The 26,876-nt window shown below is 60.8% G+C and overlaps 2 protein-coding genes across 2 annotated transcripts; both read left to right on the top strand.

The window, feature by feature from the left end:
* The first annotated feature begins 818 nt into the window (after positions 1-818).
* On the top strand, positions 819-10,768 carry ARPC4 (actin related protein 2/3 complex subunit 4). The gene is made up of 6 exons (XM_077821114.1): positions 819-965; positions 1,692-1,810; positions 4,264-4,375; positions 4,484-4,579; positions 4,757-4,927; positions 9,900-10,768. The coding sequence occupies exons 1-6, from the start codon at positions 855-857 to the stop codon at positions 9,903-9,905; spliced, it is 615 nt and encodes a 204-aa protein (XP_077677240.1). The 5' UTR covers positions 819-854; the 3' UTR covers positions 9,906-10,768.
* Positions 10,769-14,209: 3,441 nt separating this feature from the next.
* TTLL3 (tubulin tyrosine ligase like 3) lies at positions 14,210-26,869 on the top strand. The gene is made up of 14 exons (XM_077821112.1): positions 14,210-14,289; positions 15,761-15,870; positions 17,767-17,932; positions 18,579-18,640; positions 19,238-19,366; positions 19,555-19,669; positions 20,012-20,140; positions 21,500-21,692; positions 21,772-21,920; positions 22,290-22,533; positions 22,616-23,051; positions 23,989-24,511; positions 24,608-24,809; positions 25,544-26,869. The coding sequence occupies exons 1-14, from the start codon at positions 14,226-14,228 to the stop codon at positions 25,662-25,664; spliced, it is 2,643 nt and encodes an 880-aa protein (XP_077677238.1). The 5' UTR covers positions 14,210-14,225; the 3' UTR covers positions 25,665-26,869.
* Positions 26,870-26,876: the final 7 nt, after the last annotated feature.

A 26,876-nucleotide genomic window follows, 5' to 3' on the forward strand; every position in this document is an offset into this window, starting at 1 on the left:
ATGGAGGCCTGGGAGGGCCGGGCTTGGGGGGCACCGGGATATGGGGGGCCGGGACGCAGAGGCACAAGGATATGGGGCCTGGGGGGGCTGCGCTGGGGGGGCACTGGGATATGGGGGTCTGGGCTGGGGGGGCCGGGACGCGGAGGCACCAGGGTTTGGGGGCCTGGGGGGTCTAGGATATGGGGGGCCGAGGGGGGCGAGGCTGGGGGGGTGCTGGGATATGGGGGGCCGGGACACAGAGGGACCAGGATATGGGGGCCCGGGGGGGTACTGGGATATGGGGGGCCAGCACGCGGAGGTACCAGGATATGGGGGTCCGTGGGCTGGGGGACCGCTGGGATATGGGGGGGCCGGGCTGGGCCGGGGGGGCGCTGGGGGGGCCGGGACGCGGGGGCGCTTCCGGGGGGCTGGGCCCAGCTGCGGAGGCCTCAGGCCGCGGCCCGCGATCGCGGGTCCAGGGAGACGGCGCCGCTCGGCGAGGCGGCCGCTACCACTGCGACGCCGGGGGAGGGGGGTTCCCACAGCACTTCCGGCGGCGCAACGATCCTCTCGGCCCTTCCGGCCGCCGTAGCCCAGAGCAGCCATACTCGATCCCCATTGGCTGGGCGCCACCCAGAGGCCCCGCCCCGCTGGCTGAACAAGCTCACTCTCCGTTCCCTAATATGGAAGCAGCGGCCGGAATATACCAAGTGCGGGATGGGGGGGAGTGAGGAGCCCCGGCGCTCCCGGTGGGGCCTCAGCGGCCAAGTGTTGCCCCTGCTCCCCCCGCGCGGGCAGCCGGTGTGGGAGGATGAGAGGCGGGTTCCATTCCCGGCCAGGAGGGAGGCTCGGATGAGAGACCCCCGCAGGCGGTAATGGAACGGGCCGCCCATCCCGGAAGAGAGAAGCCGCCGCGGCTGCACCCGCCACTTCCGCTTCCTGGGAGCTGGACGGACGGACCGGACCGGACCGAAGCCGCCGCTATGGTAGGGGCGGGGGAGAAGGGACCGGCGAGGCCGCGCGGGGGCTGGGAGGTGGGGGGAGGGCCGGCCTGGGCCGGACCTGGGGGGGGAGGCGGGGCTGGGGAGGCGCGGGGGGGGCCTGGGGGCGCGGCCGGGCCGGGGAGGGGGCCGGGAGTGGGGGCTGGGGGTTGGGAGGCGGGGGCTGGGGAGGGCCGGGGAGGTGGGGGGAGGGCCGGACCTGGTGGGGGGCTGAGGGGGGTCGGGAATGTGGGGTCGGGGGCTGGGGAGGCGCGGGGGGGGCCTGGGGGCGCGGCCGGGCCGGGGAGGGGGCCGGGAGGCGGGGGCTGGGGAGGGCCGGGGAGGTGGGGGGAGGGGCGGACCTGGTGGGGGGGGGGCCGGGAGGGGGGGGTCGGGGAGGGGGTCGGGGGCTGGGGAGGCGCGGGGGGACCTGGGGGCGCGGCCGGGCCGGGGAGGGGGTCGGGAGTGGCGAGGCGGGGGCGGAGGCTGGGGGTCGGGAGGCGGGGGTGGGGGGAGGACCGGGCTGGGCCGGACCTGGCGGGGGGCTGGAGAGGGCCGGGAGGGTGGTCGGGAATGCGGGGCTGGGGAGGGGGTCGGGGGCTGGGGAGGGGGTCGGGGGCTGGGGAGGCGTGGAGGGGCCTGGGGGCGCGGCCGGGTCGGGAGTGGGGAGGCCGGGCCTGGGAGGGGCGCTGGTGGCTCTTGTCCTGGTTCTGACTTCCCCACTCTCCCTAGACCGCCACCCTGCGCCCCTACCTGAACGCAGTGCGTGCCACGCTGCAGGCCGCCCTGTGCCTGGAGAACTTCTCCTCCCAGGTGGTGGAGCGACACAACAAGCCGGAGGTGGAAGTCAGGTACGGCGGGGGGTTGGGACCCCGAGATGGGCGGGGGGCACCCTGAAGTCTGCTCAAGCCCAGCGTGCCCTGAAGGCCTCACAGGGCTTGGAGCCCCTGTTCCAGCAGGGGAAATATACGGGGGTTGGCTGCTTGCTCAGGCTGCTGCCTGTCACCCCGGGGGCTGGGGGGCTAAGGCTGCCAGAAGCATCATGGGTTATGGAGCAGCGAGCAGCTTCTTAGTAATCTCTTCCCCTACCCCCACCCCCCACACACACTTCCCCCAGGTTCTTGTCCCAGTTGGCTTCCCTTCTCTTCAGTTCGTTCTCAGGCTTCTTGCCCAGCCAGTCCCAGTTCCCCCTCCCTCTTCGACTGATCTGCAATGCCTTCTAGCCAGCTCTCAGTCCCCGTCTGTCTCTCCCCCCACAAGCTATCCTGCCCCCAGGTTCAGCCCTTGTCCTTTCTGTATCAGAGTCAGTGTGTTTTCTTCTCCACGCTGCCTGGGCATCAGCCAGAGGAACACCAACAGCATAGGAAAACAGACTCTCCCAACCCCTGCTCCCAGACTTGCCCTGACTTTGCCCCACTCTTACCCCTTCCCTGCATGTTCTGGTGCACCAGGCAGCAATGGCCAGGAAAGTCCTGCTCACCCTGGGTTGGAGCATGGTCAGTGCAGATAAACTCTTTGCAGAATTTAGCTGGTGAACTCTGAGGTCTCCATGGAGCATAGGTGAACGTAGTTTTTCAAAGGCTAGAACACATTTGAGCAGGTTTTCACAGGAACAGCAAAATGGGCTCCTCACTGACACCTCACCCCGCCAAATTTCTAGTCCCGGCTGCAAAGCACTAGAGCGTCTCAGTGAATTTAAGAATTGTTTTAGCATGGACAAAATATTTTCCTCTACGCTTGGTCAGACGGTTGAACCATTTTTGCTGAGACTTATATTCAGCCTGAATAAGATGCCCAGCATGGGAAAGTGGCTACGGTTTGACCCAGTTTATATGCAGTTTAAATTAGTGTCTTATAGGAAGTGTTTGGCAGCCTTAAGTATAGGCATCAATACCAGCTCTGCCTAGAATATTGTTCTCACGAACCAGTATTGAGATCCTACTGTCAATTGAGAAGGTAATTTTGTTAAATATGTTTACTGCTCAGACTTTCCATTTAACAATGTCCCTTAAAAGAAAATGTGTTGCTACTTAAATCAAGGTAACAGAATTTGATTAAATTAACAATCGATGGGTCAGAGTTAAGGCTGTTTTGTTGTGATCTAATTTTTTGTCATGAAATATGCATTTCTGCGTACTTGAGGAAAGCAATGTGTGTTCAGCAGACAAGTCCCTTCCTGGCTTTAATTAATAATATATGGCTCTTCCATGGCAAAGTGCTTGGAAATTGCATTGTCATCATGCAGTCAAAGGGCACGGTTGAGGTTGCCGAGATGTTTGTTGTTTGGAACGTTTCAGTGAGAGGCTGAAGTTAGTCCCAGGAGCGTCTCCATCACCGCACGGGACTGGCTGTACTGCCCAGTCTGCTCTGGAGAATGGGAACCAGAGTCCCCTGCCATCCTTAGGAGATATTCCTATCCCTTGGGGGTTCAAAGCACCGGCTGTGTGGGGAAAGCTTGTATTGCAGCTGTCCCGTGGGACTGGAACCCTGCAAGCACCACTTTGCATTGCTCCCTTCAGCTACTGTCTTGGAGCTTTGGGGGAGAAGTAGGCTTTGTTCCTGCAAGATGGTTCCTGGCTCTGGAGGCCTTGTGATCTCAGGGGAACCCTGTGTGTTACTCTGCTCTCAGGGGTTTCTTCGGTTTACCTTTAGCTCCTAACCAGGAGAAAGATGTAAAGTGAAGAGAGTCCCTGTGATAGTGGGGGTTGGATGCCCATGTGAAGGCTGCCCCAGGATAACCAGAGAGGTGTGAATTTAAAGCATTGTTTATATCAAGAAAACATTCCCATGTAGTGAAGACCTTACACAGCCCTTTGCAGGCAAGGAGTCTTTCCCTCCTCCCCCTCTGCCAAGCCACTGGCTACAGCAAAGGGTGTTGGCTGCTAATTGGTCCGTGTCTGGTGTGAGTCTCAGTCTAGTGCATGGTGCCACACACACAACTCACAGCTGGCACAACTGGCACTAATTACCCATCTGGTCAGTCCCATCAGGGAAGCTGAGGACTGGATGGACCAAGGAGGCTTGCGGGTGGCTCCTGTGGGACAGAGATGAGGCATGTTGACAGGGGTAGTGCTGCTCAGGCTGGACCTCTTCAGTCCTGAGGGCTGTACATCTGGCATCAGTGCTATGTACAAAAGTGGAAGCTTCTGTATTACAATGAGGTTCCTACGCTTTTCCCCAGCTGCAAGTGGCCAGGTAAGCGAGCCACTCCCTGGTAGGTGACTGCCCCTTGTGGCATGCACGTGCCTTGGGCTCACAGGTGTTCCCTCCTCTATGCATGCTGATGTCTTTTCTGGGTTTGCAGGAGTAGCAAAGAGCTGCTGTTACAGCCAGTGATCATCAGCAGGAATGAGAAAGAGAAGGTTCTGATCGAGGGGTCCATCAACTCCGTGAGAGTCAGCATTGCAGTGAAACAGGTGAGCCTGCTGGGGGGGGAGGGGGAGAGAACGGAGCTGGAGCTGAGGAAAAGGGTTGGTGGCTTGCACTCAGCTTGAGGAAGCCTGACTTCCCCTTCCCCTCTTCAGGCAGACGAGATTGAGAAGATCCTGTGCCACAAATTCATGCGCTTCATGATGATGAGGGCTGAGAACTTCTTCATCCTGCGCCGGAAACCCGTGGAGGTGAGATGACTGGGGGAGGGCATATCCTGTGGTGTAAGAGAGGGACGCTTCTACTCGCCCGCTTTGGCAGCTCACTGTTGTGAGCGTCTTTGCCATGGTGCTGAGCTGCCAGGCAGGGCAAAGGGGCTCTGGTGCTGATCACTGATGAGGTGTTGCTCCTTTCCTCTCCCCTACTAGGGCTATGACATCAGCTTCCTGATCACAAACTTCCACACGGAGCAGATGTACAAGCACAAGCTAGTGGATTTTGTGATCCACTTCATGGAAGAGATTGACAAGGAGATCAGTGAGATGAAGCTGTCCGTCAACGCCAGGGCTCGCATCGTTGCTGAGGAGTTCCTCAAGAACGTGAGCTCCTAAGCAGGGGAACAGCAGCTTCCTTCCCCTCCCCATTGCAGGAAGGGGCTCGTGGGTAGCCTCTTATTGACCAGGGAGAGCTTTGGGGGTAACAGCTAGACAAAGGGGGACTACAGCCTTTCCTCAGAGATGTGGGAACCTGGCCTTAAAGCGAGGCCTGGCACATCCCCACTGTCTGTTTCCATGCTGGCTGAGTGTGGGGAGGGTGAGTTTGGATTGCCAGAACCAGCATGGGAACAATTTTCAGAGTAACAGCCGTGTTAGTCTGTATTCGCAAAAAGAAAAGGAGTACTTATGGCACCTTAGAGACTAACCAATTTATTTGAGCATGAGCTTTCCTGAGCTACAGCTCACTTCATCGGATGCATACTGTGGAAACTGCAGAAGACATTATATACACAGAGACCATGAAACAATACCTCCTCCCACCCCACTCTCCTGCTGGTAATAGCTTATCTAAAGTGATCATCAAGTTGGGCCATTTCCAGCACAAATCCAGGTTTTCTCACCCTCCCCCCCCACACACACACACAAACTCACTCTCCCGCTGGTAATAGCTTATCCAAAGCTAATCCACCTTGATTATCATACACATTTTAAAGAGAGTGGTCACTTTGGATGGGCTACTACCAGCAGGAGAGTGAGTTTGGGGAGGGGGGACCGGGGACGGAGGGTGAGAAAACCTGGATTTGTGCTGGAAATGGCCCAACTTGATGATCACTTTAGATAAGCTATTACCTGCAGGAGAGTGGGGTGGGAGGAGGTATTGTTTCATGGTCTCTGTGTATATAATGTCTTCTGCAGTTTCCACAGTATGCATCCGATGAAGTGAGCTGTAGCTCACGAAAGCTCATGCTCAAATAAATTGGTCAGTCTCTAAGGTGCCACAAGTACTCCTTTTCTTCATGGGAACAATGTTCCCTTTAGAGGGCCTTGCAAAGGGTCACATGAAAGCCTGTTTGGGTCTCCTGACTCTGCCCCTTAAAAAGGTCTAGTTAGAACACAGGCAGTCCCATGTATGTGGTCTCTGCCTGGAGCGTGGCATGGGGAGGGGCTAGGGTACAAAATATGTAGGAGTGATGGAGCACATCACACTGAGGGGGAGGCGTGGCACTATCTCTGAAAGAAAGAGTCAAATATAGTAACTAATGGAAATTCCATACTTGAATAATAAGATTAGAGCAGTAGGAATATACTGCCAGCCACCTGACCAGGATGGTGCTGGTGACTGGAAATGCTCAGGGAAATTAGAGAGGCTACATAAGAACGGCCAGACTGGGTCAGACCAAAGGTCCATCTAGCCCAGTATCCTGTCTTCCAACAGTGGCCAGTGCCAGGTGTCCCAGAGGTAATGAACAGAACAGGGCAATTATTGAGTGATCCATCTCCTGTTGCCCATTCCCAGCTTCTGGCAAACAGAGGCTAGGGACACCATCCCTGCCCATCCTGGCTAATACAAAATCAGAAAGCCCAGTAATAATGGGTTTCTTCAGCTAGCCCCATGTTGACTGTACAGATCACCTCAGGATGGGATAAAGAGATGAAAATTTTTTGACATGGTAAATGACTGTTTCTTGGAGCAGCTAGTCCTGGAATCCACAAGGGGAGAGGCAGTTCTTGATTTAGTACTAGGTGGCGCACAGGATCTGGTCCAAGAGGTGAGTGTAGCTGAACTGCTTGGTAATAGCGACCATAATGTAATTAAATATACCTTCCTTGTAGAAGGGGAAATACCAAAGAAAATCACCACGGTAGCATTTAACTTAAAAAAGAGGAACCATACAAAAACGAGGAAGTTAAACAGAAATTGAAAAGAACAGTCACAAGCATGAAAATTCCTGCAAGCTGCATAGAAACTTTTTTAAAACACCATAATAGAGGCAGGTCTCAGAGTAGCAGCCGTGTTAGTCTGTATTCGCAAAAAGAAAAGGAGTACTTGTGGCACCTTAGCGACTAACCAATTTGTTTGAGCATAAGCTTTCGTGAGCTAGAGCTCACTTCATCGGATTCATTCAGTGGAAATCATAATAGAGGCAGAAACTAAATGTATATCCCAGATAAAAGAACTGTTAGAGGACCAAAAAAGGTCACCCTGGCTAAACAGTAAAAGAGGTGGTTAGAGACAAATATCTTTCAGAAACTGGAAGTCCAATCTTACTGAGGAAAACAGAAAGGAGCATAAACTCTAGCAAGTCACGTGTAACAGTAGAATTAGGCAGGTCAAAGAATATGAAGAGCAACTTGCAAGAGACCCATAAGCTAACAGCAAAAAAGTAAAAAGAAAAGGAGTACTTGTTGCACCTTATAGACTAACATTGGTTAGTCTCTAAGGTGCCACAAGTACTCCTTTTCTTTTTGCGGATACAGAGTAGCAGCCGTGTTGGTCTGTAACCTGTCATTAAGCAAAAGGTGTTTAAGTACATCAGAAGCAGGAAGCCACTGGACAATCAAGGTTCTAAAACAGCAGACAGGGAAAATAAATCCACTGGAGAGAAACTGTAGTGAAAAAGTGATGCAAAGAATTCATGTAGAGGATGAGAGGGAGATTCCCAAACCTGAGCCATTATATTTAGGTGACAGATCTGAGGAACTATCCCAAATTGAGGTGTCAATAAAGGAGGCTTTGGAACAAATTGCTAAATTAAACAGTGATAAATCACCAGGACCAGATGGTATTTACCCAAGAGTTCTGAAGGAACTAAAATACGAAACTGCAGTATATAACCATCACTTAAATCAGCCTCTCTAGGTCAGTGGTCTCCAAACTTTTTGGATCGCGCTCCCTCGGGGCCAGTTCTAGGAAACCCAAAACAAAAAAAAGCTGGCACTGGTGTGCTGTCAGAGAATCAAAGGTCCGGGAGCACTGCCGCCACCGTGACAGCGGCGCTCCTCCTGCCACGCACCCCACTTCGGAGACCACTGCTCTGGATGACGGGAGGATGGCTAATGTGATGCTGGTTGGTTTTTTTCAAAGCCTCTAGAGGCAATCCTGGCAATTACAGGCCAGTAAGCCTAACTTCAGTATTGAGCAAATTGGTTGACTCCATAGTAAAGAACAGAATTATGAAACATAGATAAATGAGATGGTGGGGAAGAGTCAACGCAGGTTTTGTAAAGGGAAATCATGCCTCACCAGTCTATTAGAATTATTTTGTGAGGGGTCAACAAATGTGGACAAGGAGGACCCAGTGGATATAATGCACTTGGACTTTCAGAAAGCCTTTGACAAGGTCCCTCACCAAAGGCTCTTAAGCAAAGTAAGCAGTCATGGGATAAGAGGGAAGGTTCTCTGATGGATTGGTAACTGGTTAAAAGATAGGAAACAAAGGTAGGAATAAAAGGTCAGTTTTCAGTGGAGAGAAATAGTTTGGTCCCCCTAAGATCTATACTGGGACTAATACTGTTTAACATATTCATAAATGATCTGCAAAAAGGGATAAACAGTGAGGTGGCAAAGTTTGCAGATGTAAAACTAAAGATAGTTAAGTTGAAAGTTAGCTGCAAAGAGTTAAAAAGGGATCTCATAAAACTAGGTGACTAGGCAACAAAATGGCAGGTGAAATTCACTGTTGATAAATGCAAAGTAATGCACATTGGAAAACATCATCCCACCTCCACATATAAAATGATGTGGTCGCAGCTAATTTAGACACTTCAAGAAAGAGATCATTGAACAGATGTCAGAACTATCCACAATGACTCCATCTGCTGCAGCAGTTAGAAAAGCTAACAATAGTTAGGAACAATTAGGAAAGGGATAGGTAATACAGAAAATATCCTAACACCACTATATAAATCTGTGGTACACCCAGACCCTTGAATACTGCATGTAGATGTGGTTGCCCTATCTCCAAAAAAAATTTTTTTTTTTTAAATTGGAAGAAGTACAGAGAAGGGCAACCAAACTGGTGAGGGGTTTGGAACAGCTTTGGCAGGAGATTTAAAAAGACTGGGACAGGTCAAATTTGGAGAGAAACTACTGAGGAGGAGGACAGGGTTGAGGCCTATAAAATCACGACTGCTGTGGAGAAAGTAAATGAGTGCTGTTTACTCCTTCTCATAACAAAGGAACCAGGGGTCACCCAATGAAATTAATGGGTAGCTGGTCAAACAAACATAAGGAAGTACTTCACACAACAGTCACCCTGTGGAACTCATTGCCAGGGGATGTGAAGGCCAAAAGTATAACTGGGTTCAAAAGCTAACTCGATCAGTTCCTGGAGGACAGGTCCATCAGTGGCTATTTGCCAAGATGGTAGGGATGCAACCCTGTGCACTGGGTGTCCCTAAGCCTCTGCCTGCCAGAAGCTGAGACTGGTTGACATGATGAATCACTCCCTCTGAAGCATCTGGCACTGGCCATTGTTGATGGGGCTAGATGGACCATTGGTCTGACCCAATATGGCCATGCTATGCTCCTATGATCCCTGGAGGGTGCAGCTTGGGGAGGGCCTGCCTGGGGTGATGTGAAGTCTCCCAGAGGTGGGACTCATCGTGGGGGATGAGGGCCTGCTGCTGGGTGATGTGGGCATCCCTGGTACCCTGTTACATGAGGGAGCAGTGTGGTACCAAGTGACTGGATGGCTGCAGCAGGCAGGCTCCTGCAGGGATGTGAGTTCAGTGGGCTGGGGCAGGTGCGGGTGCGCAATGTGTGCGGTTGGCTGGTCGGCAGCTCAACCTCCCCAGGCGAAGAGCTGTGCAGTAAGAAGTGACCATCTCCAGAGCACAGGTCCCAACTGCCCATGCTCCGTGAGCTGGCTGGAGTGTCCAGTTCTGGGATCTGTACTTTCCATAGGCTGCCCCCTCTCTAGTAGAGATGAGGGCAGCTTGGTTCCAGCACATTCTGTGCAAAAGCACTGTAGCTCGCAGGGCCCTGTACAGGCTGGGTATGTGACTGGGAAGATGGGTGGGTGCACAGGGACTAATGGGCACCTGCCCACCTTTCTTTTTTCCTTCCTTACAGTTTTAGAGCGTGGTGCTGGACTCCACAGCTCAGGTTCTCATTCTCTCCTGCGTCTGCACAGCTGCCCTGCTAGGGAGGGCCATGCTCAGGGCCTTGCTGTCTGGAAGAGATGAGAAGCGATCCGATCTTCGGGAGCTGTCCCAGTGGAATGTACATTGATTCTCCACCGGCCCCGGGGAAGGGATGGGGGGGGGAGTTAATAGTTTGAACCAAACTCTGTGCTTGTTTGAGACTGTCAACTCTGTATGATTTTTTAAATGACTAATCATTGCTGTAATTGTCCAAGGCTCTGGGGGCTGGAGGGAGCTGTGGCTGCTCCAGTACCGGACAGCACGAGCAGCTTCTGCCCTGAGGCTGGTACCTGCTAGCTGGCGTTCCAGCTGAGGACAGTGCCCACTCAGCCCGCTCTACCAGCTGCTGCAAAGCACCGCTCATGCACGTGGCATTCTGGAGACACAACTCTGAGCCTAATCCCAGCGTTACGGCTTCCAGCAAGTCGGGCTGAGAGCAGCTGTCCTGGGCAAGGCAGCAGTGTTCGCGGGGGCCAGTCCTGGCACCCTCAAATTCCCAATCTCCACAGCCTTCCTGCTGCAGCTCTATGGGCTGCTTTAGTGAGAGATTCCCCACTAAGGGTAGGGGTGCAGCTGGGCAGAACTGCAGGGAGCACTGCTCTCCTTCAGCCCCATCTGTGTGACACAGGACTAGGCAGCATGTACTCCGGCCTGTAGCCTTCACCTTCCATTTTTCTGCCTGTAGCTGAGGAGGCTGGACTCCCCGACAGAGTTGGAATCTGTAATGGGTGCTGCTTTTGCTATTGCACTTGCTGTTCGTGCTCTGGTACCTTCCCCATTAAAGCCTTTTTCCTGCCTTACTGAGGGTGGCCTGCTGGTGGGGGGTTCTTGTGTGCTCCCAGGGGCAGGGCATGGTGCCCGGGGCACTACGGGGGCCCCTCAGTTCAGTGCTGCGGGGGGCTAGCACCAGCTGAAGCCCTGCTGTCTGCACCTGCCAGGTGTTGGGGTGGGGGGGGGGTGACAGGAGAGGCTCTGCTCCCAGAGCGGGGAGGGAAAGGAGGAATCCTGGGCTGGGGGGGACAGAAGGGGGAGAGAGGAGGGGCCCTGTGGGGGTGGAGACTCTGCTGCTGTTGTGGGGACAGTGCAAGGATTGGGGGCGCTATAGAGGGCGGGGGAGTCAAAGGGGGATTGGGGGCGCTATGGAGGGGGGAGAGGAGGGGCCTTGGGGGGAGACCCTGCTGCTGGTGTGGGAGGGGACGACCCTGCTGCTGGTGTGGGAGGGGACAGTGCAGGGATTGGGGGCGCTATAGAGGGCAGGGGAGTCAAAGGGGGATTGGGGGCGCTATGGAGGGGGGGGAGAGGAGGGGCCTTGGGGGGGAGACCCTGCTGCTGGTGTGGGAGGGGACAGTGTGGGGATTGGGGGTGCTATAGAGGGTGGGGGAGTCTGTGGGGGGATTGGGGCGCTATGGAGGGGGGAGAGGAGGGGCCTTGTGGGGGAGATCCTGCTGCCGGTGTGGGAGGGGATGGTGCTGGGATTGGGGGCGCTATAGAGGGTGGTGGGGTCAGTGTGGGGATTGGGGGCGGTATAGAGGATGGGTGGGGTCTGTGGGGGGATTGGGGGTGCTATGGAGGGGGGAGAGGAGGGGCCTTGGGGAGAGACCCTGCTGCTGGTGTGGGAGGGGACAGTGTGGGGATTGGGGGTGCTATAGAGGGCGGGGGAGTCTGTGGGGGGATTGGGGCGCTATGGAGGGGGAGAGGAGGGGCCTTGGGGGGAGATCCTGCTGCCGGTGTGGGAGGGGACAGTGTGGGGATTGGGGGTGCTATAGAGGGCGGGGGAGTCTGTGGGGGGATTGGGGCGCTATGGAGGGGGGAGAGGAGGGGCCTTGGGGGGAGACCCTGCTGCTGGTGTGGGAGGGGACAGTGCTGGGATTGGGGGCGCTATAGAGGGCGGGGGAGTCAAAGGGGGATTGGGGGCGCTATGGAGGGGGGAGAGGAGGGGCCTTGGGGAGAGACCCTGCTGCTGGTGTGGGAGGGGACAGTGTGGGGATTGGGGGTGCTATAGAGGGCGGGGGAGTCTGTGGGGGGATTGGGGCGCTATGGAGGGGGGAGAGGAGGGGCCTTGGGGGGAGACCCTGCTGCTGGTGTGGGAGGGGACAGTGTGGGGATTGGGGGTGCTATAGAGGGCGGGGGAGTCTGTGGGGGGATTGGGGCGCTATGGAGGGGGGAGAGGAGGGGCCTTGGGGAGAGATCCTGCTGCTGGTGTGGGAGGGGACAGTGTGGGGATTGGGGGCGCTATAGAGGGTGGTGGGGTCAGTGTGGGGATTGGGGGCGGTATAGAGGATGGGTGGGGTCTGTGGGGAGATTGGGGGCGCTATGGAGAGGGGAGAGGAGGGGCCTTGGGGGGGAGACGCTGCTGCTGGTGTGGGAGGGGACAGTGTGGGGATTGGGGGTGCTATAGAGGGCGGGGGAGTCTGTGGGGGGATTGGGGCGCTATGGAGGGGGGAGAGGAGGGGCCTTGGGGGGAGATCCTGCTGCTGGTGTGGGAGGGGATGGTGCTGGGATTGGGGGCGCTATAGAGGGTGGTGGGGTCAGTGTGGGGATTGGGGGCGATATAGAGGACGGGCGGGGTCTGTGGGGGGATTGGGGGCGCTGAGGAGGGGCCCTGGGGGGACAGAGATGGGGCCGGGGCCTGGGGGGGACCCTGCGGGGGGGGCGGGGCGGGCTCGACACCGAAGGGCTCGGGTTCGCCTGACGTCACAGGGCCCCAGCCCGCCCTCGCGTCGCCATGGAGACCGCACCATAGCGGGGCCCTCGAGCCGAGCGGGGCAGGGCCCGGCCGGAGCCTGTGGGGTCGGTGGGGGGATTGGGGGGCGCTATAGAGGGCGGGGGGGTCTGTCGGGTCGGTGGGGGGATTGGGGGTGCTATAGAGGGCGAGGGGTTTGTGGGGTCGGTGGGAGGATTGGGGGTGCTATAGAGGGCGGGGGGGTCTGTTGGGTCGGTGGGGGGATTGGGGGTGCTATAGAGGGCAGGGGGGGTCCGTGGGGTCGGTGGGGGGATTGGGGGTGCTATAGAGGGCGGGGGGGTCTGTCGGGTCGGTGGGGGGATTGGGGGTTCTATAGAGGGCGGGGGGAGTCCGTGGGGTCGGTGGGGGGATTGGGGGTGCTATAGAGGGCGGGGGGGTCTGTCGGGTCGGTGGGGGGATTGGGGGTTCTATAGAGGGCGGGGGGAGTCCGTGGGGTCGGTGGGGGGATTGGGGGTGCTATAGAGGGCGGGGGGGTCTGTCGGTCGGTGCGGGGATTGGGGGGTTCTATAGAGGGCGGGGGGTTTGTGGGGTCGGTGGGGAGATTGGGGGGTGCTATAGAGGGCAGGGGGGTCTGTCGGGTCGGTGGGGGGATTGGGGGTGCTATACAGGGCTGGGGGGTCTGTCGGGTCAGTGGGGGGATTGGGGGCGGTATAGAGGGCGGGGGGGTCTGTCGGGTCGGTGGGGGGATTAGGGGTGCTATACAGGGCGGGGGGGTCTGTCGGGTTGGTGGGGGGATTGGGGGGCGCTATAGAGGGCGGGGGGGTCTGTCGGGTCGGTGGGGGGATTGGGGGGCGCTATAGAGGGCGTTGGGGTCTGTCGGGTCGGTGGGGGGATTGGGGGGCGCTATAGAGGGCGTTGGGGTCTGTCGGGTCGGTGGGGGGATTGGGGGCGATATAGAGGGTGGGGGGTCACGGTCAGTGTGGGGATTGGGGATGATATGGGGGGGCTCTGTGGGGTCATGGTCAGGTTGGGAATTGGGGCGATATGGAGCCAGGGGGGCCTGTAGGGGTCAAGGTTTGGGGGGGTGAGGAGGGCAGGGGTGATACAGTCGGGGAGATGGAGGTGGTCTCCATGGCCTTGCTGGCTGCCTGGGTCACCGGAGCTGTCTTGGCCAGCGTGCAGGCTCTTACTTACTGGCCCCCAGCTGGCCCCATGGGGCTGGCGACAAGGCCCTCGTTCTGGCCCCATGTGCTCTGTGGTCCTGCCGTGGCCGGGGCTGTCAAGCTGCTGAGCCCCCCTGGCTCCGCTCTCTTGGCCACAGGTGGGGAGGCTGCTTTGCCGCATGCGTGACTGCGCTTGGCCCTTGCACTGGGAGCTGGTGCCCTGGGGGTGGTGCCAGGGGCTCCGCTGGAAGGGTGTGTTTGGGTCTCAGGCTGCACAGGGGCCACGTGCAGCTTTGTGGGAGCGTCGACAGGTCGCGAGGGGCCCTGGCACTCGCTGGTGGGGCGCAAGGAGGCGCAGCTGCACCAGTTTCTCCTTCTCCGTCTCAGGTGGCTGGCTGGGAGCTGAGCCATGCTGACAGAGCCGGGCTGTCCAAGAGGCTGCGCAGAGAGCAACGCGCCCCATGGATTCCCAGGTGAGGGGAGCTGGGGGTTGCCGAGCGGAGGAGGCGCTGTCGGGGGGCTCTGTGCAGCTCTGGGAAGCAGTGGTGGCATGCCAGCCTGGGAGGCGAATGGCCCCTCCCGCCTGCTAAGCAAGGCCCCAAGTCGGGGCTGCTGGAGACGAGCAGCAGCCCCCAAGAGCCCCGCTCAAGGACTGCGAGGCAATGACTGTGTAGGGCTCAGGACTGCAGGGTTGTTCTGACTCTGCCACCCACTGGCTGTCCGGTCTTGGGCAAAGCCCCCACCCCCCTGTGTGCCTCAGTTTCCCCATCTGGAGAACGCTGGGCCTGAACTCAGTAATGTCTGTCAGGGGCTCTGAGCTGGGAGGGTGGCGCTAGCCAAATGTAGGGGCATCGACATCCCTCTCAGCGAGCCACACGGGAGGTGACAGTCATGGGGGTGGGGGGACAGGGAAGGGGAAGGTCTAACGCAGGTGGGTGGGACAGCTGCTCCTGCAGGCTTCGGGGCACTAGTACTGCCAGTCCCAGGGACTGAATGAACTCTGCCAGCTCCTCTGCCAGCTCCTCTGCCCACACTGGGAGCCCATCAGCCGCTGGCCGGTGGGGCAGGGTCAGCCCAAGCCATTTGGGCCTGAGACTGGCCTTAGCAGGAGCATAGGACACCCCCAGACCACTCCCTCCAGCCCCTCCCACAGAGACAGTGGCAGCCATTGGAGCCTGCTGTGGGCTCCATACACCCTGGCAGGTTGCTCACAGAGGCTCGGCGGGTGAGGGCCTGGCCCTGATGTGCTGCTCCCCTGGCTGAACGCAGGTGCTGACGGCGAGGGGGATGCTGGCACAGAGAAGGCAGCTATGCTCCCTGCCCGCCGCAAGGGCCCTGCTGCCCCTGGCCCCAGGAGGCAGCGGCAGGAAGGTAGGAGCCCTGCAGCTGGTCCAGGCCAACGCTTCTCTCTGCCCTCCCTGCCCCTTTTCTTTGGCGCACCTGGCTGCCATGGCTAGTCCCTGCAGCAGAGCAACCCCAGGCATGCAGGGCATGGCCTGGGCCAGCCCAAGGCACCTGGGCTCCCAGTGGAAGCACGCAGGGTTTGGCACCAGGGGAGCGTGTCCCTGGCTCGGTCCCTTTCCCCACCCTGGAGTGAACCGCTGCCTGACCAAGAGCCCCCCAGCCAGTTCTCCCCATGCTGCCCACTGCGGGGGGGCGTGCCTCAGCCCGTCGCCCCCTATAGCCTGTCCTGGGGACAATTCCTTAGCACGTGACCTGCCCAGGGCTGGCAACACAGGGGGGACCGTTACCCAGCCTCCTGGCTAGCGGCACTGCCAGGAGCCAACCCCCCTTCCTTCAGGGCCCCCTGAAGCAGCAGAAAGAGCAGAGTGCCATGGGTGAGGGCCCCCGAGCATGGCCTGGCAGGCATGCGGGCGGCAGCTGGGGCTCCAGAGCTTGGAGTGTGTCTAGCAGAGCTGACACTGGGCTGTTCTCCCATTCCAGGGCTCACAGCCCCTCCGAGCGAGGGGCGCACCCGGCGCAGCAGCGGCTGCTACCCTCTCAACCCAGAGCGCCTCAAGCAGGCCAGGCTGCACGTGGAGAGAGCCGTCAAGGTGAGGGGCTGTTCGCTCTGCCCCACCTGCAGCCCATCTTCTCCCCAGGAGCGCCCGCCTCCCCTCCCCCACAGGCCTTGCCTGCCCCTCCCCGGCCTCCCCCCCCGCCCTGCCTGCCCCTCCCCACCGACCCAGCCTGCCCCCGCATTTGCCTGCCCCTCACTGCCTCCCCCTGGGCCCTGCCTGCCCCTCCCTGTCTTCCCCCAGCCTGCCTGCCCCTCCCCCGCTTCCCCTCCCTCCAGCCCTACCTGCCCCTCCTCTACATCCCCACCTGTCCAAAGGCCCTGTGGGCACGCCAGGCTCTGCCTGCCCCTTCACTGCCCCACCCCATGCAACCTCCCCGGGTACCCATGCACTCCCCCATCTTCCCCATCCCCTACGTGCCCCTCCCCCAGACATACTCTCCCCCAGCAAAAAGAAAAGGAGTACTTGTGGCACCTTAGAGACTAACCAATTTATTTGAGCATAAGCTTTCGTGAGCTACAGCTCACTTCATCGGATGCATTCAGTGGAAAATACAGTGAGGAGATTTATATACACAGAGAACATGAAAAAATGGGTGTTATCATTCACATTGTAAGGAGAGGTTTCAGAGTAGCAGCCGTGTTAGTCTGTATTCGCAAAAAGAAAAGGAGGACTTGTGGCACCTTAGAGACTAACCAATTTATTTGAGCATGAGCTTTCCTGAGATATCGGATGCATTCAGTGGAAAAGGAGAGTGATCACTTAAGATGAGCTATTACCAGCAGGAGAGTGGGGGGCGGGGGAGAGAAAACCCTTTGTAGTGCTAATCAAGGTGGGCCATTTCCAGCAGTTAACAAGAACGTCTGAGGAGAGGGACGGGGGGAATAAACAAGGGGAAATAAACAAGGGGAAATAGTTTTACTTTGTGTCAGCAAAGTCTCACATGCCCCCAGCTCCCATGTCCTCCCCTGTCACAGAGTCTCCGGGCAATGCTCTGGAACTGCTCCCTATGAAGCCAGGCAGGACTCTGGGGGAGCCTCCTCTCTCGGAGCAGACTATCTCCAGGGCAAGAAGCTTCCCCAGCTTCCACCTTCCTGGGTCTGAGCTCGGAGCATTCAAAATCCCCTTCCACACCGTGCTCTTCCCACAGCGAGTCCGCCTGGGTGGGACTCCTGGGGCAGCCATAGGGTCCTGCACCCCAACTCCGCAGTCAGACGTGACTCTCCGCCAGCCAGTAAAACAAAAGGTTTATTAGATGACAGGAAAACAGCGTAGAACAGAGCTCGTTAGCAGAGAAATCAGTGACTTTCAGCCAAGTCCATCTTGGGAGTCCTGGGCCAGATGCCTTGGATTCCCTCTCTTCCGTTCCCGCAAGCCGACTGCCTAGCTTCCAGCAACCCGACCTCAGACACCCGCTCTTGCCCCTCCTCCTTTTCCTTGTCTTGCTTCCTGGGCAAAAGGTGTCACCTGGTTGCACACACCCCCCCTCCTGTCTTAGGTTACACAGCTGCAAACAGCTGGGCAGTCTCACCTGCCCCGAGGGCCTCAGCAAAATCACACACCTAGTTCCCACCACTGCAGTATTAATGCAGCACACAGGGAAACTGAGGTACACACAGGATTGGTATAGGACAGTAGGACTCACATGCAACATAACGACAAATAAAACTCCACTTGGTCACACACCCCCACAGGCTTCACATGCCCTTGGCCTCCCTCCCATTCCCCCAGCCCTCCACATCCCTCCCACCCTGGGGCCTCACATATCCCAGGCGTGCCCCAACACAGGCCTTGTGTGGCCCTGCCTGCCTGAGCTCTGTCTGACCCCCTGGGGTGCCTATCCTGCATGTCTGTGCTAAGGGGGTCCAGGGCCCAGCTGCGCCTCAGGCTGGACCCCGTTGCGTGGAGCAGTTCAGTTTCCTTCCCCTCCAGCAAAGGAAGATCTTCATGCTACATGGCCCGTACCCCGTGATCCGGAGCCTGCTGCGTGGTCGGGGCTGGGTGGAGAAGAAGGCCCCCAAGGTGGCATGCCGACGGGAACGAGCACCCGACGGCGAGGAGGATGGGGAGGGGGACGACAGCGATGGCGCCGAGGAGGGTGAGAGCTGGGCATGTGGAGGGGCCCGACAAAGGGCCCCCCCCAGGGCAGATCTTTCCTCTCCTAGTGCAAGGGCTCTCCAGCTGCTCTGGCCATGGGCTCTCCAGCGCAGGTCCCTGCTCAGGCCTAGGACTCGCTGGGGGCAGCAAGCTCAGGGGACCATAGCACAGGAGGAGGGTCAGCCTGGGCCCTGGCCCTAAGGAGACTGCTGGGGAACCATGAAGCCTTGTTGTGGGGTGGCTCCAGATTCTGAGATACGCTTGGCCCGGTCCCGGGAGTGCCCCAGGCCTGGCAGGGCCCCAAGGAGTGTCCCAGCCCTGCCAGTTTCCCCCATCCCTGTCTCCGGGAGTGCACCAGCCCTGCCAGGTTCCCCCAGCCCTGTCAGGTTCCCCCATCCCTGTCCCCGGGAGTGCGCCAGCCCTGCCAGGTTCCCCCAGCCCTGCCAGGTTGCCCCAGCCCTGTCCCCGGGAGTGCACCAGCCCTGCCAGGTTCCCCCAGCCCTGTCCCTGGGAGTGCCCCAGCCCTGCCAGGTCCCCGGGAGTGTGTGGGTCCCAAGATCAGAGTACTCAGCAGCCTGGGCCATCGAGCGCTGAGCCCGGGGCAGCGGTGCACTGGCCTCCCTCTGGCTCTTACTCTTCTTCCCCAGATGAGGAGGACAAGGAAGAGGAGGAACAGGATGATGACCCTGATGGCACCTACGACCTCATGGTTAGTTTGGGGGTGGAGGAGCCCAGGTCACCCCATCTCCCTGCACCCTCTGGCACAGGGGGAAGGCCAGCCTCACAGGACCCTCCACACAGAATCGCCTGCTGAGAGTCGTGCGTACAGGCCAGGGCAGAGCACGGGGGTGGGGTAGGTGACCAGATGTCCCGATTTTATAGGGACAGTCCTAGTTTTTGGGTCTTTTTGTTATATAAGCTCCTATAACCCCCCACCCCTGTCCTGATTTTTCACAATTGCTGTCTGGTCACCCTAGAAGGGCGGGGGCAGAGCAGGGGACTTTCAGGCTGGGGCAGGGCAGGGGCGGCCCCTTGGAGCTGTCTGACTGAGGAGCTTGGTGAGGCTAGCCCTGGGCTCTGCTGGACCCTTGGCTGCAGGAGTTGAGGGCTGGCACGTCCAGTGGCTGGGCTATGTGCTGCGCTGCCCCGTCCCTTGCAGACAGCTGCTGGGCATGGGCCTGTCTGCACCGTGGAGGCTCTGGGTGCCCTGGTGTTTGGCCTGCTGAGAAAGCCTAGGCAGGACAGACCTGGCCGGGTGCCCCTGGGCTTCCCCGGCCCCTCACACCAGCCCCTCTCCCATGGGCAGTCACGGCTGGTTCGCAACCAGATGCCCTATTTCATCTGGACAAACCGGCGAGACGCCATCGACTGCCGCTTCCTGCGCAAGGAGCAGGTGATGAACCACTACGCCAAGGCGGGCTCCTTCACCACCAAGGTGAGTGCAGGGCGGCCAGCCTGGGGGTCCCACCACCAACCTCGCCTGCGGTGGCAGGGTGTGGGGCTGGGGCCTGCGCAGGGAGGGGGTGCACACATGGCCCTGGTGAGCGAGGAGCAGCGGGGGCCATGCGGGGGTCAGTCCCCAGGCGTGAGGGCCCGGGAGGACCAAGCTCTGTTCTCTCCCAGGTGGGGCTGTGTCTGAACCTGCGGAACCTGCCTTGGTTCGACCAGGCCGATGCCGACACCTTCTTCCCCCGCTGCTACCGGCTGGGTGCCGAGGATGAGAAGCACGCCTTCATCGGTGAGCGCCGCCCTGTGCTGGGGGGCATATTGCTCCGCGGAGGGGCAGCTCCCAGCTGACCCCAGAGAGGCAGAGGTCTGTCCAGGGTGATGTGGGGGCCTCCCAGCTGACTGTGGGGAGGCAGAGGGCTGTCCGGGGGATGGGGGGGCTCCCAGCTGACCCCAGGGGTCAGGGGCTCCCCACTGCCCCAAAGGGCCCATTCTGCAAATTGAGCCATCTCCCTGAAAATCCAGCCTCCTTTGCCCCCAACTTAACCCCCCCCCCCCCCAATCTTAGCACTCCCCATGGCCCTGCCTCGCTCTGGGGCCTGGCCACCAGCGGTGGTGACGCCATCTCTTACAGAGGATTTCTGGCTCACCGCCGCCCGGAGCATCCTCAAAGTGGTGGTGAAAAGGTACTGGAGCTCACCTGCCTGGGGGGCGGCGGCGGCTTCCAGCGCACAGGGACCCGTGAAGGCCGGCGAGTCCACAGGTAGGTGCTGGACAGGAGAGCTGAGTGCACGGGGGGACAAGCAGGTCACGGCCCCGCTGCCGAACCCGCCTGCTTTACTCTCTGCGGCAGAGGGCAACAGCCCTGTCCAGCCTTTGGGGAGGCAGCCCCAGCTCCTTCCCTCTCCTCTGGGCTACACCACCGCCATCCCCCCACCGCCTCCACTGCCGCTGGTCCCTGCCGTCCCCCCACCGATCCCCCCACTGCCTCCAGTGCCGCCAGTCCCTGCCGTCCCCCCACCGATCCCCGCACCGCCTCCACTGCCGCCGGTCCCTGCCGTCCCCCCACCAATCCCCCCGCCGCCTCCACTGCTGCCGGTCCCTGCCATCTCCCCACCGATCCCCCCACCGCCTCCACTGCCGCCGGTCCCTGCCGTCCCCCCACCAATCCCCCCACCGCCTCCACCACAACCGCCTCCACTGCCACCGGTCCCTGCCGCCCCCCACCGATTCCCCCACCGCCTCCACCGCGACCGCCTCCACTGCCGCCGGTCCCCACTGTCCCCCCACCCATCCCCCCACCACCTCCACTGCCGCCTGTCCCTGCCGTCCCCCCACCCATCCCCCCCACCGCCTCCACTGCCGTCGGTCCCCCCCATCTCCCCACCGATCTCCCCACCGCCTCCACTGCCGCCAGTCCCCCCCATCTCCCCACCGATCCCCCCACCATCTCCACCACCACCACCCCCACCGCCGCCAGTCCCCGCCATCCCCCCACCATCTCCACCACCACCGCCTCTACTGCCTCCAGTCCCCCCACATCCTCCCCCACCACCATCCCCATCCCCACCGGCGCCCTGCACTGAAAGCGGCACACGTCCCCCTAGGCCTTCCCGCTCTGAGAGCATCTGTCACAGCGACTGTGGCCTTCCCTGGGGCAGCTGCACAGTTAGGTCGAGCTGAGCTGCCAGGACTCTGAGCACTGCCTCCGCCTGGGTGAGAGTGGGGCTGCGAGGGCCCGGCAGAGGGAGTAGGCTGTGTAGGGGGCCTGGGCTGTGAGAGCACTGGGGGGAGTTCTGAGGGGGCCAGGCCCCAGGGTAGCTCGCTGCCCCCATGCTGGCAGAGCCCAGCCCAGCCCCTGTAGGCGACTTGGGACATTCCCCAAACCTGGTGGCTCCCTGCTGTGCTGTCAGCCTCTTTGGCCCAGACAGACAGGAGGGCAGGGTTAGGCATGCTGGAGCATGGGGAAGGTAGGTGCAGACCCCACGGGAGGGAGACGCCCCCAGCTGGAATCTGCTGTGCTCCCTAGAGCCCCAGGGCTCGCCAGCAGCACCTACCCACACGATGCACCCTCTGTGCAATGCCATGAGCCCTGCCAGCTGGCTCGCTCTCCCCCATGCAGAGTCCCCGGGAGGGACTGGCGGGAAGAAGGGCAGCCCCCTGCCACCACAGCTCATCGAAACGGCCCTGCAGGCCTGCGAGGAGCACCTGAGCAGCCTGAGGCACCAGGATATCGACAGGGAGCCCGAGTCCCCTCTGTGCATGACTGGGGCACGCTGGGGGGACTTCCTGCGCGCCTACTACCAGGTGGTTCAGTAAGTGCTGCGGGGCGGTGCCCGGGGGAGGGAGGCGGAGCTCACCTGCCCCGCTCTGAGCTGGGCTGTCTGACTGCAGTGAAGGGGCACCCCTGGATCAGCTGGTCTCCTATGTCGAAGAGTGCGAGCACTTCCTGCAGCACCTGGCCGAGGTGCTCCCACAGCTAGAGATGGAGGGGGACCGCAATATCTGGATTGTGAAGCCGGGAGCCAAGTCACGGGGCAGAGGTAAGGCCCGGTCCTGCCGCCATGGAGAGTGGGGACGGTCCCGCTTCCCCTGCTGCATTTGGGGAGCTGCTGGGGCCTGCCTGGCCGAAGCCAGAAACCCCCATCCCACCTGCAAGGGAGCCTGGCACTGAGACACTGGCAAAGCAATGGGTATGACCTCCCCCAAACCAATGCCCCAGCCTGCCCTCTGCCTGCACAGCCAGTGGGGCAGCCCTGTGCTTTGCTGTGGGGGCTTCTCACTCACTGCGGGAGGCTCTGGGCTCTGTTTGGCCCTGACTGCAGCCTGTGTGTTGCTCTAGCTGTGTGCAGTCTGGGGCAGCCCCACTCCCCACATGCTGTGTGTCATGGGGTTGCTGGGCTCGCCCCCAGGAATCATCTGCATGGACCGCCTGGAGGAGATGCTGAAGCTGGTGGATTGCGACCCCATGATCGTGAAGGATGGCAAGTGGGTGGTGCAGAAATACATTGAGAGACCCCTGCTCATCCACGGCACCAAGTTCGACCTGCGGCAGTGGTTCCTGGTGACGGACTGGAACCCGCTCACCATCTGGTTCTACCGAGACAGCTACCTCCGCTTCTGCACACAGCCCTTCTCCCTGCACAACCTGGACACGTGAGTGCAAGACCCCAGGTGAGGGCAATGTGGGCTGGCCATGTGCAGCTGCGGGCACTGAGCCCCTTTCTCTCGGTCCCAGCTCCATCCACCTGTGCAATAACTCCATCCAGAGACACTACGAGAACTCGATGAGCCGCCATCCCCAGCTTCCTCCTGACAACATGTGGTCATCACAGCAGTTCCAGGCCCATCTGCAGCAGGTGGGGGCGGCGGGTGCCTGGCAGGAGGTGATCGTCCCGGGCATGAAGGCAGCCATCATCCATGCCATGCAGACCTCCCAGGATGTGGTGGAGTTCCGCAAGAGCAGCTTCGAGCTGTACGGGGCAGACTTCATGTTCGGGGAGAATTGCCAGCCCTGGCTGATCGAGATCAATGCCAGCCCCACCATGGCGGCCTCCACGGCCGTGACCAGCCAGCTGTGTGCCAGCGTGCAGGAGGACACGCTCCGCGTGGTCATTGACCGTAAGCATGACCGCAGCTGTCCCACGGGGGCCTTCGAGCTCATCTACAAGCAGGTGAGTCCCCAGCAGCCCTGCACGGACTAGCTGAGCTGGGACGGGGCCTGGAGAGCACCCAGTGGGAGCCCAACTCTGCATGGACCAGCTGATCTGGGAGGGGACCCGGAGAGCGCCCGGGGGAGCCCAGTCCCAAACAGACCGGCTGAGTTGGGAGGGGGCCCAGACAGTGCCCAGGGGGAGCCCAGCCCCAAATGGACCAGCTGAACTGGGACAGGGCCTGGAGAGCACCCAGGGGGAGCCCAAACGGAATAGCTGAGCTGGGTGGGGGCCTGGACTGTGCCCAGGGGTAGCCCAGCCCCAAACGGACCGGATGAGTTGGGAGGGAACCCAGACAATGCCCACAGGGAGCCCAACTCTGCATGGACCAGCTGAGCTGCGAGAGGGCCCAGAGAGCAACCAGGGAGAGGCCAGCCCCAAGGCCGGGGACAGCAGTCCCACTAAGCATAGGCCCAGCCAGGGGCAGGCTTGGCCCCAATGTGGCTGTGGGGCTGCCCCCCACCCTCACCAGCAGGGACTGGTGCGGGGCTCAGTAGGGGGCACTCTGTCCTTGGGGTCAGTGCTGCCCCATGGGCACTAGAGGGTCCTGTGCTGCTGCAGGGACCAGCCTTAAGTCCTACCCACCCGTGTCGGGGAGTGAGCCCTGTTGCCTGACCTTGCCCTGCCTGGAGGCCTCTCAGAACGTCCCAGGGACTGTGCGCTGCTTGTCACTGCCTGCACAGTGGCCACATGCCAGCCCGGTACTGGGGACTTTCCCTGTCCCTTCCCAGAGTGGGAGAGCACCTAACGGCCACCCAGGGGCCCTGAACTAATCCAAAAGCAGCAGCCCAGCCCAGCAGGGCGCCCATGCTCAGGCCCCAGCAGCCCCTGTGGGCACTCCTGGACCTGGCAGGGCTGCGGGGCTCTGCACTGAGCACTCTCCTGCCTTCTCCCGCAGGCGGCTGTCGATGTGCCCCAGTACATAGGAATAAGCCTTTTGGTGGAAGGATCCACTGTCAAAAAGCCACGGCCTCCAAACCACAGACTCTCCCCCAGTGCCAGCCCCAGGCCGGGCCCCACCGTGCCCAGCTGCCCGCAGCACTCCCAAGCACTCCCCCAGAGCTCCCCTCGTGGGCCTAGGGCTCCACAGCTTGCCAGGGCCGCCAGGCCCCCGGCACCAGTCAGCGGCAAGGAGAACAGAGCCAGGGAGAAGGGGGCAGCCATCGGGGCCTGTGCTGCAGCTGGCCCCCGGCGGAAGCTGCTCAGCAAGCTGCGAGCACAGCCAGGCAAGACGAGGCTGCTGGAGATGCACAGCGTGGCCACTTCCCCACTGCGGGACAAGCTGGTGCCGCTGCCCCAGCCCAGGCTCTGTCTCAAGTGCAGCTCCCAGGTGGCGGTCCCTAGCCCCAGGGCACCCCCACGGCTCCACCTCCAGCACAGCAAGGACAAGGGGCAGCTGCAGAGACCGGCCCGGCAGCCAGGTAGGGAGCTGCAGCTGCACGTGCGGGACTTGCGCACCTTCCAGCTGGCCTGTGGGCACGCTGCCACCCCCACTCACTCCCTTGCTTGCTCTCCAGGGAAGCCCCGTGTGCCGGAGCACCAGTGGGGACATGCCCAGGCTGCGCTGCAGGAGAGGCCCCCAGCCCCTCCTGCCGGGCCTGGCCAGCAGTGTGCCAGGGGCTGGCTGCGCTGGGCCCCGCACCCAGCCTCTGCCCCTGAGCACGGGGCCTTGCACACGGACGTGGGCAGAAGGAAGCAGAAGAGAGACAGGATGTGCAGGTGATGGAGGGAGCTGCCCCTGGGGCTGCTGGCAGCAGCGAGGGAGTCATGCCAGGGGCTGGTGCCCTCCAATAAAGGGCTCAAGAGAAGGAGCTGGAGTTTGTGATGTGGGCAGGAAATGCAACCTGGGGCTGCCTTCACCCAGGCGGCGGCTGGCAGGGCCAGGGCCTGGGGGAGGGGGTTCTGGGGCTGGTTGCAGGCAGAGCAGGTCCCACATCTCAAATGAGCCCCAGCCCAAGGGGCAGCCCCCCGTTCCCCTCACCTTTGGCACACAGGGTTGCTGCTTGGCTCCTCTGGCCTGTCTCTCCTTCCCACACCTGCCCAGCTCTGCAGCTGAAATGGGAACGAGGGGGGGGGGCGGGGGCGGGAGTGGGAGTGGGTTGGGTGCTGCCCTGTGCTGGGGGGGTGGGGGCAGAGCTGGGCACCACCCTGAGCCAGGGTATGGCATGGAGCTGGGCACCACTGGGGGGGGAAGGTGGCTACTGCCCTTGGGGGGTGGTGAGGGGAAAGGAGCTGGGCACCACCCTGGGGGGGGGTTAAGGGGGCATGGAGCTAGCCACCACCCTGGCAGAGGCCGTGAAGAGGCCCTGAGGCAGCAGGCTTCAGGGCGTAGGGTAGTGAGCGAGGCCTGTGGCCCAGCTGAATGGGGCCATGCCCTGGGGAGGGACAGACCAGACCCAGCCAGTGCTCCCCAGATTGGGCCTTGCCCCTGCCTATTTCTCTTTCCTTCCCAGGCCCCGCAGAGACAGGCAGGCTCCCAGGCCTCTGCTGCCCTGCTGGAAACCCATAGGCTGGTTTGCACCTGCTCAGCAGCTGGCCCCACCCTGGCAGCAAGGCAGCCACCTCCAGCAGTGAGCCCGAGTGCTTGGGGCACGGCCCTCGCCCTGCTTGCCTGCCCATGCCTGCAGCCACCCTCCTGATGGACTGGCCTCAGCTGGGGCCCCACAGCAGCAAGGGATGCAGTGGGTTGCCCCATTCTGCTGGACTCCGCCAGTGAAGCCAACCTGTAGGGGGCTGGGCACACATCTGAGGACACCTGGCACTGCGGGCAAAGGCAGAGGAGCCCGCAAGGGACCAGGGACCCCACCCAGAAAGCGGAGAGGGGGAAAGGCACCAGCTGGGGCAGGCGGCAGAGCAGGGCAGAGAATGGTCACAGCAGCTGGTGCTTTGGCTGTGGCGCCCAGGGCTGAGACTGAGAAGCAGGATGTGGGTAGGATCAGCTCCTGGTCATGCCCTGAGACCACAGGCCACAAGTGGCCAGAGGGTCTGGAACTAGGAGTGCAGGGGTTTGACGTGGTTTCCATCATATCCAGGGTTTGCAGTTTGGCTCCATGGCTCAGTCCCCCCGTACACATTGCTCCAGTGCCCCTGCAAGCAGCCAGCCTTGGCACTGTTGGGCGGGGGGGGGGGAACGGCGGACGACAGTGCAGACAGGCCAGGACCTGCCCCCTGATCCCTTCACCACAAGCTGCCCCCTAAGGAAGGCAGGGCCTGCCCCCCATCCCAATGGGCAAACCCTTGTTTTCACTGCATTGGGACCAGCTGTGGGCTGGGCTCTCTGCCCCAGTGCTGGATTGGATGGTTTCACAGCACCGCAGCAGGGTGGGGGACACAGAGCAGGGGACCGTCTCACACAACCTGAGCACACCCAAGGCTGCTCTGGGGGGCCATCCTGCCAGACCCTGTGCATTCAGCTTCCCTTTGTCTCAGTGGGGTGCAGCACCCTGACTTCCCTGGCACAGACTCTGCCTGTTACCCCACGGCCCAGCTACCCGAGGCCCCCAGACCAGGGCTGAGCCCCCAGACTGCCCAGTGGGCACTCTGGGATGCAGCTGACCTCTTCAGGGGCACTCCTCGTGAAAGCAGCCAGACAAGGGTTCTAAACCGGTCACTCTTAGTTACAGCCAAAATAAAACCCTGCACAGAGCCCCCTGCCTCAGTTCCTCACCCTTCTGAATGGCCAAGATCTCCCCCTGCAGCTCATGCCTACTGTGAATCATGGGAGTGCCACTCTCCACCGGCTGGGCCTACAGGCAGAAATGGCCCTATGCTACCCCCATGTCCCTT

Source organism: Eretmochelys imbricata, chromosome 7, assembly GCF_965152235.1.
Source record: "Eretmochelys imbricata isolate rEreImb1 chromosome 7, rEreImb1.hap1, whole genome shotgun sequence".
NCBI classification, from domain to species: Eukaryota; Metazoa; Chordata; order Testudines; family Cheloniidae; genus Eretmochelys; species Eretmochelys imbricata.

Coding starts and splice junctions, on each gene's coding strand:
- ARPC4 (XM_077821114.1), top strand. CDS start 855: ATGGAACGGGCCGCCCATCCCGGAAGAGAGAAGCCGCCGCGGCTGCAC. Junction 966..1,691: donor GGACCGAAGCCGCCGCTATG/GTAGGGGCGGGG, acceptor CACTCTCCCTAG/ACCGCCACCCTGCGCCCCTA. Junction 4,580..4,756: donor TGCGCCGGAAACCCGTGGAG/GTGAGATGACTG, acceptor CTCCCCTACTAG/GGCTATGACATCAGCTTCCT.
- TTLL3 (XM_077821112.1), top strand. CDS start 14,226: ATGCTGACAGAGCCGGGCTGTCCAAGAGGCTGCGCAGAGAGCAACGCG. Junction 20,141..21,499: donor GAAGGCCGGCGAGTCCACAG/GTAGGTGCTGGA, acceptor TCCCCCATGCAG/AGTCCCCGGGAGGGACTGGC. Junction 21,693..21,771: donor GCCTACTACCAGGTGGTTCA/GTAAGTGCTGCG, acceptor GTCTGACTGCAG/TGAAGGGGCACCCCTGGATC.